The sequence below is a fragment of the Trichomonas vaginalis genome, chromosome III (assembly GCF_026262505.1).
Source record: "Trichomonas vaginalis G3 chromosome III, whole genome shotgun sequence".
In the NCBI taxonomy this organism is placed as follows: domain Eukaryota; phylum Parabasalia; order Trichomonadida; family Trichomonadidae; genus Trichomonas; species Trichomonas vaginalis.
In genome coordinates, this window is record NC_067205.1 from 16,900,853 (window position 1) to 16,917,046 (window position 16,194).

General features: G+C 32.5%; 8 protein-coding genes and 1 pseudogene across 9 annotated transcripts, besides 1 other annotated feature; 8 read left to right on the plus strand and 1 right to left on the minus strand.

Annotated features, from left to right (window-relative positions):
* Positions 1–3,799: part of a mobile genetic element that runs on past the window's edge.
* On the minus strand, positions 25–285 carry TVAGG3_0716000 (uncharacterized protein; the record flags this gene model as incomplete). The annotated part of the gene is made up of 1 exon (XM_001311706.2): positions 25–285. The coding sequence occupies one exon, from the start codon at positions 283–285 to the stop codon at positions 25–27; it is 261 nt and encodes an 86-aa protein (XP_001311707.2).
* On the plus strand, positions 331–766 carry TVAGG3_0716010 (annotated as a pseudogene). Its single transcript has one exon. A coding segment is annotated over exon 1 (436 nt).
* On the plus strand, positions 1,028–2,368 carry TVAGG3_0716020 (uncharacterized protein; the record flags this gene model as incomplete). The annotated part of the gene is made up of 1 exon (XM_051243951.1): positions 1,028–2,368. One exon carries the CDS (start codon positions 1,028–1,030, stop codon positions 2,366–2,368), a length of 1,341 nt encoding a protein of 446 aa, XP_051090538.1.
* On the plus strand, positions 2,399–2,857 carry TVAGG3_0716030 (repellent protein 1 family; the record flags this gene model as incomplete). The annotated part of the gene is made up of 1 exon (XM_001287552.2): positions 2,399–2,857. The coding sequence occupies one exon, from the start codon at positions 2,399–2,401 to the stop codon at positions 2,855–2,857; it is 459 nt and encodes a 152-aa protein (XP_001287553.2).
* TVAGG3_0716040 (uncharacterized protein) lies at positions 2,907–3,143 on the plus strand (the record flags this gene model as incomplete). The annotated part of the gene is made up of 1 exon (XM_001287553.2): positions 2,907–3,143. The coding sequence occupies one exon, from the start codon at positions 2,907–2,909 to the stop codon at positions 3,141–3,143; it is 237 nt and encodes a 78-aa protein (XP_001287554.2).
* Positions 3,800–3,907: 108 nt separating the features above from the next.
* On the plus strand, positions 3,908–5,958 carry TVAGG3_0716050 (guanylate cyclase protein; the record flags this gene model as incomplete). The annotated part of the gene is made up of 1 exon (XM_001316660.2): positions 3,985–5,949. The coding sequence occupies one exon, from the start codon at positions 3,985–3,987 to the stop codon at positions 5,947–5,949; it is 1,965 nt and encodes a 654-aa protein (XP_001316695.1).
* A 687-nt stretch (positions 5,959–6,645) lies between these two features.
* TVAGG3_0716060 (leucine-rich repeats (6 copies)-containing protein) lies at positions 6,646–9,468 on the plus strand (the record flags this gene model as incomplete). Its single annotated transcript, XM_001316659.1, has 1 exon — positions 6,646–9,468. One exon carries the CDS (start codon positions 6,646–6,648, stop codon positions 9,466–9,468), a length of 2,823 nt encoding a protein of 940 aa, XP_001316694.1.
* A 154-nt stretch (positions 9,469–9,622) lies between these two features.
* TVAGG3_0716070 (leucine-rich repeats (6 copies)-containing protein) lies at positions 9,623–10,717 on the plus strand (the record flags this gene model as incomplete). Its single annotated transcript, XM_001316658.1, has 1 exon — positions 9,623–10,717. One exon carries the CDS (start codon positions 9,623–9,625, stop codon positions 10,715–10,717), a length of 1,095 nt encoding a protein of 364 aa, XP_001316693.1.
* Positions 10,718–11,149: 432 nt separating this feature from the next.
* On the plus strand, positions 11,150–12,379 carry TVAGG3_0716080 (regulation of response to stimulus; the record flags this gene model as incomplete). The annotated part of the gene is made up of 1 exon (XM_001316657.1): positions 11,150–12,379. One exon carries the CDS (start codon positions 11,150–11,152, stop codon positions 12,377–12,379), a length of 1,230 nt encoding a protein of 409 aa, XP_001316692.1.
* Positions 12,380–16,194: the final 3,815 nt, after the last annotated feature.

Sequence of the window (16,194 nt, forward strand, 5' to 3'; positions counted from 1 at the left end):
TTAATTCGGATAAAAATAAACCATTTACTCTTTCTTTGCTTCAGCTTCTTTAGCTTTTGCTTCAGCTTCTTCTCTAGCTTTCTTCGCCAGCAAACGTGGGTTCTTTTGTCTTCCAGCAGCTAATGCAGCAAGTTGTTTTTCACTAAGTTTTCTCTTTGGTCTCTCTGGCTTTTGTTCTTGTTTTTGTTCCTTCAGTTCGGATAAAATTTGCTCACGAATTTCTTTCTTCAATGCTTCAACATCTATGACCCCTTGGGTCTTGTCCGTAGGGCTTGTCTGAGTCATTTGACTGCAGATAAAAAACAAAATTAAAACTTTAACCGATGTAAAATGAGCTTGTCAAAATCAGAGCGAGAGTCTATTATATTAAATGACGCAAGAGGAATACAACATCCTTTCTATTACGTAAGTCAGAGTAAAGATGGTAAAATATACGTAAGAAAAAGAAAGGTTCCATTAGCGAATGCAGAAAGCGACAACATTAAGGTGCATGGCAAGGGTGAAGTCCACGAAGCCCATGTAAAACCTTCTGTTCAAACTGAGCCACCAAAAAGAACAAGAAGAAAAGAAGCCAGATGTACTTTCAATAACGAACCAAGAGCTTATTGCAAAGTTCGTGAATTTCATTGAAAAACAAACCGAGTCAAAGAACCCTGACCCGCCAGTGAAAGAAGTTGAGACAAAAGAGAATGTACAGTTCATTGAAAATGTCAAGAAACAACTTCCACCACGAATGCCAAGAAGAAGAGTGAGAATAATGAAGTAAATAGATATTTTTATCTGAAGTAAATACATGCAGAACGAACAGCTAAACGAATTTACTCCAGCAGAGCATATTCATCAGATTCGCTCATATTTCGATATCATAGACAATGCAGTTCAAATTGGTGACACTAATAGAAAATATTCTGACGCAAAGATTCCATCACAACCTGGAACTGCTAAAGATAACACATGGGTAACATTCAATCTCTCACCTCCTGGTGAAAATATGTTGGACCTTTACAATACATTCATTACGTATAAAATGGAAGGTCAATTTATTGTAGATAAAGAAATTGGTTCAGGTTCCAATAAAACAAACCCACCAGGATTTTGGATTGGTTTCGATGACGCTTTCTATGCAGTTGCTGGATATCAAATCCTTGCAAATGGTCGTATCGTATATTCTCAAGACAACGCAAGAGAAGAAGCATATATAACTTCAAACTCACAAACTACCGAACAAATAAAGAAAGTAGATGTTTTCTCAAAGACTCGACATGAAGATGTATGGAGTCATTCGGGAACATGCAGAACAGGACAAATTGTTAGTGGTCCAATTACAGCAGGAAAATCATTTGATTTTAAGCTTCGTTTAAGAATTCCTGTTAGAAGATTCCTTCCATTAGAAGCTATTCGATTTATTCCAGCTTTTGCAGGAAACATTCAGCTTAAAGTAAAGTTCAGTAGCGACGCCTTACAATGCACATCTATATCTGTAAATGATATCATTGCTTTCAATCCAACTCTTAAAGTTGCATTTGCTTCAGATTCAAATCCACCGACAAATAAATTTGTTCCATGGAATGAACCATTCACTATGATAACGAAGGCAGTAGAAGCTAGTGGAACAGTTACTATTACAACTGTAACCCAGCAACTATTTCGAACAAAGATGGATTTTAATGAATGTTTCATTCATCCAAAGTCATTCTCTTTAGACCCTAACATTTATACAGAACTTGTAGAACATTATACAAACGAGGCTTTATGTTTTCCTGTTAAAGTTATGGATTGGATTCCTATGGACGGTTCATTCTCAAAGAATACAGATAGTTCAAGTGCAACATTTACAGCAGCTTATACGCCTATTAATGTTAAAAGTATTTGGGCACTATTTAGAAAGAAAGACAACTATTATGTTAATTTTGAGAACCCTAAGTTTAAATATCTTCAGCTTTCCATGGGAGCTTATGGAAATATGCCTGCAGAACCTGAAAAATCATATGGACCTGTATTTTATGAAATGGTTGCGAACGCCTGCAATACAAACAATGATATGATAGGATTTAATGAAGATGTTATGAGGTCATTGGTGGATGATGGTAGTGTGGAACATAAATGGGATAGCTATGACAACACACATTTCTTATGTGGTTTTCCAACAGAAGTGGACTTTTGCTTCCAGCAAGGTCAAACATCTACTGCTCCAATAACATACAAATTGTCTGTTAAAGGACCTATTGAACTAGCAACTGAAAATGTACCAAAGCCACTTATTGGATTTATGAGGGATTGTTGCTTTGCCATTCAGGTGCGTGCTAATGGCATCCCCATAATAAGATTAGATGACTATAACTTAGCTACGGACGACAGTGAGGAATAAAGGATGAACGTTTATTTTTAAAGCTTATAAATGAGTTCTTCATCAAGCTCTCGTGAACCTTCACCATCTATGAAACAAACTTTACCAAACGATTATGGAGCACCTATTGAATATTTCTTACGAGCTGCACAATGGCAAAGAGCAGTCTCACCAAGGTTAGGTGTTCCACCAGCTCCTGTCAAAAATAGCATTTGGTCAAGTCCTTATATAAGATATGGTCTCCCACTAGGTTTGCTAGCTACAGCAGGAGCAGTTATGATGTTGAAAAGAAATAAAGCAAATGTTGTAAATAATACTGAAGTAGCTGAAGTTAAACAAACTCCAACACCTTCGCCAAAACCAACGCCTTCACAAACAAAACCTTCAATGACTCCTGAACCTATGGAAGTACAAACTCCTGTTCAAAAGTCAACTCCTAAACCGACTCCAACATTTAAACCAGAACCTACTCCTCAAATAAATCGTAAAACTCCTGCGTTTCCTTACTGAAAAAATAACGTTATTTTTTATTTAATATTAAAATTTTTATTTGATTGAAATGACAAATAAAGTCACTGAAGCAATGAAACAAAAGTTTTTGGTAGAATACATTAAATCAGGAACTATTCCAGAAGGTTTTTACATTCATACTATGAAGGATGGTAGAGTTCAGTTTAGAAAGATAAAGCAACCATTAGATAAAGAAGGAATTTTGAGAAAGATTAAACTTCATGAGGACAACATTGCTGAACTTAAGAAGAAGTTAGAAGAGTTGGAGAAAGGAAGAGAGTTATAAAGCAATGAATTCAACAGGGTGAAAAAACAGGTGAAAAAAGAGGTGAGATCTCACCACTTCACCTAAATTTATTTTTGTGCTATGTTTTCATACGTGTGGGAGTGGTGATATCATTAATTTTTAAGTTTATTTTTTATTTTATTTTTTATTTTATTTTTATATAAATGACAGAACAAAAGCAACTCATACAAATCGAAAAATATAACAAACATACATTTAAACATTTATTCTTCCTTCCTGAGTATAACATGTTCTTTACACTTCATCCTAGACCAGTAGATTATACATTGACTGTGTATAAAGATTGTCATGGTAGTTTTATAAAAACTTATGATGATGAAGGTAATTTAACAAGACTATGCATTTCAAAACTTGAGAAACTTTATGACTTCAAGTATGACTACAATAGAGTTAACATTGACAATGAAGATATAGAAGAAAATTTATGAGAACGTTTATTTTTTTCATTAGTGAAGTCGTTTGTGAAAACGTTAGTGAGGTGAAGTGGTTGGCGGCTTTGTAAATATTTAAGGTTAAGTTAGTTTTTGCGTTTGTGTTGTAAAATATACGTTAACGGTTTCGTAAAGTGTCAAATTCACATATAATGGGTAAGTAGGTGCGCAGTGCCTCCATACCCAACTAACCCATACTAACTTATCTCAAGGACGAAAACGCAAAATATCAAAAGATTTTCACTTATGTTTTGATCGCAATAATTGTGTTGAATTTAATCATATATCCGATTATTTTCATATCACAAGTCAGAAAGATTCGTCACAACAGATATGAAATTTTACACACATTGACAACATTACCGAAGACTGTCATCAGCAGTATCTCAATGTCACTCAGCAAGACGAAAGAAGGCAAAGATGGCTCAGATAACACAGATTCAGAGTTATCTCGCCAAGAAGAAAGTATTATTAAGCTCTTTAGCTCAGTAAGCGATGGTAGTTCAAAGTCTTCTATCGAAGTTTCTAACTTAATTTGCTTTTTGTTGATTATCGGTTTAAGTTGCACTGGATACTACCTTTCTATCAATAGTTTCCAGCAATCTAGTGAGAACTTAGTCTATACATCACACCACATCAACTATTTATATGGTGCTGCTGTTTATCTCTTCGCAATTATCGCAAGACTCTTCAAGATCGGTCTTGGAAAGTGTTCACCAGAATTCGAACCATCATTGATTGGTATCGAACACAAAATCTCATTAATTAACGAGACAACACCATATCTTGTTAATTATTTCCAGAAAATCAGACTTGGAGGTGAAGATAAGAGAGAACTCCCATTCCCAATGATGGAGAGAGCCATGTCAAGAGCTTCTGAACAACTTAAATGCAAAGATGAAATTGCTCCACCGAAGACTGTGATGGAATCAGTCCATTGCATGACAGCTGGTCAGCAATTGTATATTAGTACATCTTTGATTAAGAAATATTATGCTCAAATGATCTCAGAAACACCAATTTACCCAGATCCACGAGATATTGCTTTACAGCAGCTTTTCCAGGTCGGTCCTGTTGAATTATACCAAGCATTCTTTGCTCCAACAGGCAAAGAAATAGTTCCAATGATCAGATCCGAAGTAGATGTCCAGCAAATGGATCAAATTTTGTATTCCATCATTTTCATGGTTGTCACTTTTCTAATTTCATTGATCGTAATTTTTGTTGCCAAAAATGAAGACAAATTATTAAAGTTCACACTCAAATTGTTCTTAAGATGTCCTCCAGCATCTATTATTAGCAATCAAAGAGTTATGGACTTAATTTCCGGAAATTATAATTATTCCAACGACGACAACTCGAACAAACATGTTTGGTTCTCCAATGAAGTTGTCAACAGATTGGATGACGTTATAATTGTCTGCGAAGACGAAACAGGAAAGATTGTAACTGTTAATGCAGCATTTGAGCAAATGTTCGATCTTACGAAGCACCAAATGGAAGGAAAGAACATCCACGAGTTCTTCACGGAACAAAGATTCAAATCCGACAATCTTGAGAAAGTTTTTACTCAAGATACAAATCTTGTTTACACAAAAAGTGACGGAACTCCAGTTTACTTTGAATTCACAACAACATCGATCAGTGGAAAGAGATTCTACTCCGGAACTAACCAGACAATGAATGTAATGCATGAGAAGTTAATTGCTGATGAAAAGAAGAAGTCAGATGCTATGTTAGCGAGTATTTTACCACCGATGTTAGTTTCACGAGTTCAAGCTGGCGAAAAGAACATTTCTTTCTCAGTACAATCAGCCACAGTTCTTTTCTTGGATGTCGTAGAGTTCACACCATGGTGCGGCTCTCACGATGCACAGTACGTCATGAGAATGCTGAACATCATGTTCAAGGAATACGACGCGATCACTAATTCACACAAGACAATGACTAAAATCAAATGCATCGGAGACTGCTACATGGCTGCAGGAGGCATCTTCGACGAGGTGAATCAGCCTGCAGTACACGCGAAAGAGGTCGTTGACTTCGGATGCCAAGTCATCAAGAAACTCCTCGAGATCGACGAGAGAGAGAACGAGTCACTGAGAATAAGAGTTGGTGTAAACACAGGAGGTCCGATCGTTGCTGGTGTCATCGGAACAGAGAAACCAACATTCGAAATTTTGGGTCCTGCAATCAACATCGCACACGAAATGGAACATCACGGTGTTCCAATGAAAGTACACATCTCTAGACCTGTCTACGAACTCATTTACGGTCAGCAGTTCGATATAAAGGAAAGAGGTGAAATAGATGTCAAGGGTGGAAAGATGTTCACTTACTTAGTTGAACCATAACTTATTTATATATGTTTTTTTATTTTTTTTTGTATGTATTTAGTTTTACTCTTTTTTTAAAAAGTGTTTTATAGATTTATTTAAATAAAGTCTTTTTCACACTAATCATCATGTTATAAGTATAACTTTAAATCTTTGTACTCTTTGCAAAGTACCTTTTACGATCAGATGATATCAATTTTTACTTCACTTAAAAATTATGTTGGATCTATTAAAAACCACTAGATATTAGTATAATATTAATAGTTCAATATTATGATGCATTATTATACAAAGTTTATCATCAATAGATCAGATTTACTTAAATCAAATGCAATTAAGGTTGAAGAACATAAATATTTCATTTAATTGTCAATTAATATCGACTATAATATTTAAACAAGTCAACATTAGAACAAAGCTCTCTTAATGTGGTTAGATAAACCTTAGAAATTCAATTCCCGATAACATTTCTCAAATTTGAATTCTACAAAAATGATTAGGAATAGCAAAATAAAATTCTTTTTTGTAATCTTATTTTAATATGAAAAAATCTCTCAGAAAAACACTAATTTGTCAAATTTTTCAATGCAAATTAAATTTTTTAATCGATACTTCAACTCATAAATTTGTTGTCAACAATTGATTTTAACCTTCTCATAAATTTTTAAAAGTTTACTCTCAAAATTTTCTATGAATTGAAATTAAATTATTACCATGCTTTCTTATCTTTTTTCTCTTTCTATAAGCTTCTCATTCACAACACAACAGACTACCCTTTATATAACAGGAAGCGGAACATTATCAGCTTCAACAGTTACTCAAAATTGTGATATGACTACAGTAACAGTGATTTATTTAGGCGAAGGATGCACTGCACTTTCATCAAGTGCATTCTATAATTTTGCTTCATTGACTGATTTATATTTACCATCAACATTACAAACAATAACAGGAGGAGATACGAGATATTGTTTTAATTTAGCAAATATTTATCTCACATCAGGGAGTAGCTACCTGGAACTTGATAGTTATGGAGCACTTTACACAAAAGGAAAGGGAAAGTTAATTAGATGCCCTCCAAAGAAAACAGCATTTACATTTTCATCAGAAACTACAATTATTGGAGAACAAGCATTCCAAGGTTGTAGAAAAATTTCAACTCTATATATTTCAAAAAATATTACAACAATTAATGGAGGTTTCATTTACGATTCTTCTTTTTCTAAGATTTATATTGAATCAGGATCTCATTTAACTACATTAACATCATGGTCTTATGCAACATCTCTTTCTTACATATTTATTACAAAAGATATTACATCAATTGGATCAAGCTGTTTTTCATATGATTATTCATTGAAAACATTAGATTTTGAAACAGGAAGTGCATTGAAATCTATCGGAAGCAGTGCCTTTTATAGATGTGGTTTTTCGAGTTTCACATTTTCCCCAAATTGTACAACAATAAGTTCTTCAATATTTAATATTGTTAATAACTTAAAATATGTTTATATTCCTGCATCTTTAACAAGTATTGATACTCAAGCATTTACTGGAGCAGTAAATATCCAAACAATTGAAATTGATCATGATAATCCAGTTTATACAGTTATTGCGCCAGCAACATTGATGCTAAAGAGCGGTACAAACTTTATCTACATTCCTCCATCAACAACAGAGATTACTATTCCTGCATCAATCACAGACTTTGGTTTAACATTATTCCAATCATGCACTCAATTAACTTCAATTGATGTTAATTCATCAAATACAAAATTCTCTGCTGATGGAGGAATTGTATATGACAAAGCCTACACAAAGGCAATTGCGTGCATCGGTGGAATAACAAGTGCGACATTGAGATCCGAGTGCACTGCTGTTGGTGATTATTGTTTTTATCAATGCACAACTCTTCAAAATGTAACACTAAATGAAGGTTTATTATCTTTAGGAGGCAGTGCATTTTATGGAACAAAATTTACAAATATTAGTATACCATCGACAGTTACAACAATATACTCATATTGCTTTTATTTATCATCAATAAATTATGTTACAATTAATGGTAATGGTCCTAAAGAGTTACAAGCATATTGTTTTAATTCTTGTCAGATTGTTGAAATTCATTTAGGTTCTAATTTTGCAACATTAGGTGGACTAGTTTTTTCATCGAGTCCAATAGTTACAGTTACATTTGATCCAGATTGTCCATTATCAACATTACAATCACAAGCATTTATAAGCTGCTCAAAATTGAAGAATCTTCAAATATCTAAGAATGTTTTGACATTGGGAGAAAGATCATTCTATGGAGATTCTGCCTTGACAAACTTTTCCATTGCAGAAGGATCTAAGTTATATTATATAGAAACTTTATCATTTTATGGTTGTGGAATGCTATCTATCACATTTCCATCAACAATTTCATATCTTGGAGCAAATTGCCTTGCATATTGTACGAATTTGGCATCCGTCACATTTACAAGTGGATCTGCTTTAACTACATTAGGTGGTGGTGTGTTTAGATCATGCACATCATTGAAAAATATAACAATTCCTGCTTCTGTAACTACATTTGATGCATCTGCTTTCTCATATTGCTCAAGTCTAACTGACATAAATGTAGAAACTGCAAACCAGAATTATATGAGCTATGAAGGAATTGTTTACACAATTGACAAGCAAAGATTAGTATGTTGTCCTGGAGGAAAGACATATGCGCTTGTTTTCAATTACATATTAGTCATTGGATCAAATGCATTTTACGGATGTACAAAACTTCAGAATTTGACATTCGAAGATGGATGCCAGCTCCAAACAATAGAAGATGGCACATTCTACTCATGTACTGCTCTTGTGAGAGTTGATCTCCCAACATCACTCCAGACTGTTGAGCAGAATGCTTTTGCAGGATGCACACTCCTGTCTGTTATTACATTCCCTGATTACGCACTTGCAAACTTGAATGCAGACTCGATATTTGCAGATTGTTCTTCACTAACAACTTTCACATTCGGAAAGTATTGTGCTTTAACAGTTTTTGGATCAAACATATTCTCTAATTGCGTGAAACTTTCAACTATTATCATTCCAGCAAACTGCACAACTATCGGTGATGGTGCATTCTCGAACTGTGTATCACTATCGAATATAACATTCGAGTCAAACTCTCACATGAGATCTCTGAGCTCAACTGCATTCTCTGGATGCTCTTCTCTCTTAAATTATACAATACCTGACTCATATGATGAAATAAATTCATCTTGTTTCGGAGGTTCAAAATATATCACGACAGTCAACATTAAAAGTAATTTAACAATCAAGAAAATTGCATCGAAAGCATTTTCATCATTTCCACTAGCGTCTATTAATTTTGGATCAGGGACAACAGTATCCTTCATCGATGATAGTGCATTCATTAATAGTCAGATTGCTAAGTTCGAAATGGACTCACCTATGACAATATCAAGTAATGCTTTCAATGGTTGCACCAAACTTAGTTCCATTTCTGTCCTTGGCACAATCTCTATTGGATAATCTGCTTTCTCAGGATGCACATTATTATCATATTTCATTGTTTCATCTACTTGCACATCTATCGGATCTAATTGCTTCTATGGATGCACCTTTCTATCATATATTGATTTCATAGCGACATCATCAATCACGAGTATTGCTGACAATTCTTTCTATGGATGCACTAAGCTATCGAATATCAATTGGATCCAAGTCATTCTACGGATGCACTCAACTCGTAAATATTTCTTTCGTGAAAGGATGTTCGTTGTCTTCAATCGGAACGGATGCATTCTATGGTTGTACTTCATTGACAAACTACACAATACCTGATTCATTCGTCAACATAACTTATTTGCTATTTGGATCTGCACCTTCAATTAAAACAGTTAATATTCCGTCAAACATGAGTATTGTTTGCATTGGATCGAAAGCATTTGACACATTCCCTCTCGAATTCTTCAATATCGGAACTGGTACTACGATATCGTACATAGATGATTACGCATTTGCAAACAAGAAAATACATTCTTTCATTCTCGAATGCGATGTTTGCGTATCATCATATGCATTCACAAATTGCACAAATCTTGAGACGATTAACATAACAAAAATGAAGTCTAATGAAACATTCTCGAAAGCATCAGTATCATCAGTGTTATCGGCAAGAAAGGTTCTATCATCGAATGAAGATGTTTATTACACACTTCCAGAAGGTATTTTTGATGGATGTACATCTCTGAAGGTTACAAACATAAATATGAATATATACAATATATCATCATATGCATTCAGGAATTGTGTTGCACTATCATTCTCGATTCCTTCTTCTGTAACTTATATTGGAGACTACTCATTCGATAATTGCAAGTTAGTGAATAACATCCCAAAGATGGTTACATTCTTCGGAAACTATTCATTCAGAGGATCAGGAATTGGAAGAACGATGAAACTGAACACCAACACAACATTCATCGGATTTTCTTCATTCTTCAACACATCGCTTATAGTTGTTTATTACTGCGGAGACAAAGATTTCTCATCTTTCTCGAATTCTTTCGACACTTCTACATCAGTTGTAGTCACATTCGATTATCCATCTAGTACATTCTGTGGTGCAAACGCATATCACATGCAATCGAACACATGCAGTGACATCATGCAGACAAACAATGATGTTGCCGGAATTATTAAGAAACAGATGAAGAACAATCTTCAAGCAGAAGCATCTCTCCTCATCTCATCTCCTTATTTACTTGGCCTATGGTAGATTTTCATAATTTTTATTTTTCATTTTATTTTTGTTTGTATTACATAATAAACAAATTATTCTCATGCATTTAAAATTGATTCTCTTTGGGTTTATTAAATTATGTAAGTTGGTTGAATTTAAATTTCCAAATTTAGAAAAGTTAGCTTTAAATTTGTGAGAACATGGAATGATCATATTTGATTCCACTAGAAAACATTGTTCAACACTTATCAACAAGAATCAACCACTTTAAAATTTTTGTATAAACAAAAACAATACGGTTAAAAATTGAAAAGAAATAAAAAAATTAAAATAAAAATTTGGTTGTCAATGAAACATATGGAAATGGAGACAAAATTCTTTTATCTGTTATTGATGCAACCAACTTTGTTCTTAAAGTTGATTGTGAAGTTATATATGGTGTTTCACAAGAGGAAGTTTGTGCGGAATATGCGTTTCAAGGAAGTCGAAACACTTTATCATCTATTACGTTTCCAGAAGGATCTAAACTTAAAACAATCAACGATTGTGCATTTACACAATGCAAAAAAACTATCATCTGTTGACCTTTCGAACTGCAACTTTTTAACAAATATTGGAATCAAAGCATTTTATGAATGTAGTACTTTATCAAATGTAATACTTCCAACAAATTTAGATATTATTTCACGTAATTGCTTTGGATATTGTGATCTACGAACAATAAACATCCCAAATAATATCAAAGAAATGAAAAATCGTTGTTTTAATTTCAATAATAATCTTAAAACAGTTACAATAACTGATAATTCCATGTTGACAAGAATTAAAGAATATTCAATGCAAGGATCTATTATCGAAACAATATTTTTGCCAAAAAATGTTAATTATTTTGCAGCAAACTCTTTTGAAAATTCAAGAACTTTAAAAACAATCACATGTAATCCATCAAATCCATCATTTTCTGTTATGGATGGTGTCTTATATAACAAAGAGAAGACTATGTTGGTCAAATATCCTGCAAATCATGGCACATCATTTGAAATACCAGAAAAAGTAACAAGGATCGGATTTTGTGCATTCATTTATTCAGTGATTGAAAGTATAACATTTCCATCAAATTTGAAAACAATTGAAGGATGGGCTTTTGCATTTACAAATTTGAAAACACTAAAAATTCCAGATACAGTTACAGAAATATATAATGGAGTATTTGCTGGCTGCGTTTATTTAGGAGAAATAACATTAGGTGCTGGAATGACATACATTCCAAATAATTGTTTCAGTAATGCAAAAATTACGAAAATTATAATACCAGAGAACATCACATCAATTGGAGATTATGCGTTTTCCGATTGTCCAAATCTGAAAGAAGTTGTATTACCTTCGACAATAACAAATCTTGGAGGTTCGTGTTTCCCAACAAATGTAAATATCTCTTTCCCGAGTGATGCAAAATTATCTCTTGATGATCAGCAAATTCTTTACGATCTCGACAAAATTGTTTTAATCATGTGTCTTAAGAAGAGTTCATCATACATCATTCCAGAAACAGTTTCTACTATCCGAGCACCCGCATTCAAAGACATGACAGATCTAACTAAGATTGAATTTCGCTCAGGCACAACACTGAAAACGATCGAGTCCAGTGCATTCTGTACATTGAAAGAAACAATAATCACCAATAATTGTACATGTTGATTTAACAGTGGCTGATGTAATACCACCTATACAAGATATTGCTCTTGTATAATCTTTGTTATAGATAATACCACATTCTGTTTTATAATTTTGATTATTTGTATCAACAGTGATCGTTTTCAATTGATCACATGATTGGAAAATAGTTAATCCAAATTGAGCAATGGATGATGATATTGAAAATGATGTTGATTTTGGATATGCATATATTATTTGACTATTGTTTCTTGCCAATAATGTTGCTTGGTTTTCAACTCTGTAAATTTTGTTATTTGTATCAATTTGTATTAATATAATATTTGGTGCTCCTATGAAAGCTTGAACATCAATTGATGTTAAAGAAGCTGGAATAATAACTTTGATCAATGAATTACATGGATTAAACGCTGATTGTTCCACTTTTGTGCATTTTGAAGGAAATGTGAAATTGATTAATTTTGTATCAGTAAAAAGAGAATCCTTCTCAAATTGATTTGGCTTTTTCTGAATACACTCACAATTTCGAACAAGCATAAAATCGGTTTATGTAAAATGACTTGTGATTTGTTATTCAATAGATTGCATAAAATATTTTTGGTTAACGCGATCGTAATTATTCAATTTTACAACAGTTTTACAATTTGAAAACACCATTAATTTTTCAAATAATAAAATAAAGTTCAATAATTTTGATAGGATTGTACTATTAAGCTTCAGTTTCTCAGCTCATCATTGCATTTGCGTAAAATAATTTCACAGTCTTTACTAGAACAGCGAATTGCTGGCTTAGTTGGATAATTTAATACATATACTTTTCAAAGAAAGTTGTATTTTGAATCACAAATTTGAAAGTTGAAAATGTAATTTTATTAATGATGTTAACTACAATAGATACTATTACAATAATTTCGGTTGTAGAGAGAGTAAAACCTTGAACTGGTTTGATTCTCACTTCAGAACATTCAAATTTATCAATTTCTTTTATTTTCTTCATAAAATTCTTCATTACTAAAAAATAAGCATTATCCTCAAATGTTATTACCATATCCAAAGATCTTTCAAAAATTACAATATTTAAATTTCCGATTGTCAGAATTCTCGTTTTAGAGTTACATAGTTTAGTATTTAAAAACACCGACATTGTTTATGAAATGTTTTCCTCAAAATTCCTATCCATAATATTGAGCTGTCCCATAACGATAGGGGTAATCTGGCACTTTTATTTGTTTATTTCAAGTGGCACTTCTATTTACATGGCAATAATTTGCCTTCAATTTATTGAAGCATGAACCTTATTTAAAATGTCCTACTCTCATTATACTAGGAATTTGAATTTAAATCGAAGATATCCATTATTAATATTTAAAAAATACAGCCTTTATCATCACAAAATTATATCGATCTTTGTCTTTTCCTAAATTTCTCTCCTTATGGAGCTGTATCTATTAAAGATACTGAGAGCAATGAAATAACAAAAATTCATGAAACAATTTTTCTTAATTGCTCATCAATATATGAAGGGAGCTCTGTTTATTATAAAGGAAATGAGTTAATCCAAAGTAAAACCTGCTATTCTTTGTCACAATCAAAAAATTCATCGAATGCTTTTCGATCGGTTGTCAAAAATCAAGAAAATAAGTTGAATTCTTTGAACTTTTCCTCGATCAATCTTTGCGGAAACAAAGATACTTATTTTACTATAAATCCAGACATCGGAAAGCTAGAAATAGCATATTCAAATATCTCTAATTGTATTGCTTCTTTTAAACCTGCATTCGATATTGATAATATAAAATCTGACAGCCTGATAAAAATTCAATATTTTTTAATATAAGTGAACACCAAGCTGAGATCTTTAGTTATATTTCCAAATCAGAAGAATCTAATAGTATACTAAATATAAGTTTCTGTAACTTCATTGATAATGGGAAGAATGATCAGATAAAATATACTGCGATGATCAGTTCAACAAATTTAGAAGTTGAAGTTTATCACTGTGTTTTCAGTGGAAACCAGGCCGATAAAACTTTTAGAGCCACTCGATCATCGGCTGGAATAACTGTAATATCTTCTTATTGCGATAAAGAAGATTCAACAGGATCGGGAATTGTAACATTTTCTAATAAGCAAATAGATTTTACTTCTATTCCACTACAGTATATGAAATGCGAGTTTACTATTGATATCACCGCAATAAATGCAGATCTCTGGAGTTTCAAAGATCTCATTAATAACTTCTCTCTGTTTATTATATTCATAATTTCAGAATAGAGAAAAATAAAAGGGATATTATTATTGTCGTCTGGCGGTTCTAGACGACAATGCGAATTTTCGGATTATAGAATTTTTAGCCAGATAAAGAGCTACTCCATATATAATGTGTGTTTGCAGACGATATACATAGATATCATTGATGTTCTCCTTTATTTAGGTACCAAAACATGCTTGTAAAATCTCTTTTTTTAGACAATGATAATTTTGTCACTTTTCCAGACGACAATAAAACATCCTCAAAATAAAATATGTATTTCTTAGTATTTTTAAAATTTTAGTTCTCAAATTAGCAATTATATAATTACAAAGTGTTATAAATGCATTTCAATTCAATTTCTATTAGTTTTTATTCAAATTTCAATGAGTTTTCACAAGAATATTGGTTTCATTCTATTCTTTTTGAATATATATTCAATTTTAAATGTAATCTAACGCATTGACAATAACAGGAGATATTCCTAGGTATAAATATGAAAATAATTATACACTAACCATTATTTCAATTCAAAGATGCTCTTCTGTTGGAGAAAATGCATTTGATAATTGCGGCAATCTTACAGATGTGTATTTATCTGAAGGATTAATAAATATATCAGATTATGCATTCCGAAATCCCGGAATCATTAACATTGAGTTTCCGAATTCATTACTAAGGATTGGAAAAAACTGCTTCAGGGGCTGCAATTTTTACAATCATTCACTTTTCCAAAGAAATTCGTTCAATAGGATACAGTGGTTTTGAAGGATGCAACGGCCTTTCATCAATTACTTTATAAAGTAAGGTAATAGTCGAAGGTCGTTGTTTTTCTAATTGTCCATCACTAGAAAAGGTAAATCTTCAGAATTATCAAATTGAATTCGCCAGGGCAGTTTTTAACGATTTTTAAAAGATCAAAACAATATATTTCCCAGATGCAATGAAAAAATTGGGAAATGAAACATTTTTTAGGTGCATAAATTTAGAAAAAGTTCGTCTTCCACCAACTCTTCAAGTAATCCCAAGTGATTTTTTTCTTTGCGTGTGAATCATTAAAAGAAATCCATATTCATTCAACAGTTAAAGAGAAAGGAAATTATGCATTTTATGAGTGCAACATTTCAAATTCTGATTTTGTTTTGCCAGAAGGTCTAGAAATAATAGGAGATCAAGCTTTTAGTTTTGGCTTAATGATAAACAATAAAAAATGTTGCTGTTTTTGATCAATCATTGTTGTTGTAGTTGTAATTTTCAGGATATACAAAAGTGCAAATGAGGATAGTGATGATGTCCTCAATGGAGAGTACCTTTTGCAGTACATTTCGAATCAGATGTGGATGTACCACCTTGGGCACCCCAAACTTCTAAAAAGTATATTCCTTTTTTAAAGTTATTTCATACGCTGAACAAACATAGGGCGATGAACAAGGATATTGGAAGGAAAGCGAATAGTGATCATCATCTTTGCTGATTTTTAAAGATTCGGAATGAGATACACTGAAAATCCCGAAATAATTTTCAGTTTGAACGCTTTGGCAAAAAATGAAGTATTCAAAAGTTTAAGGCTTCAATGACATATTGTCTT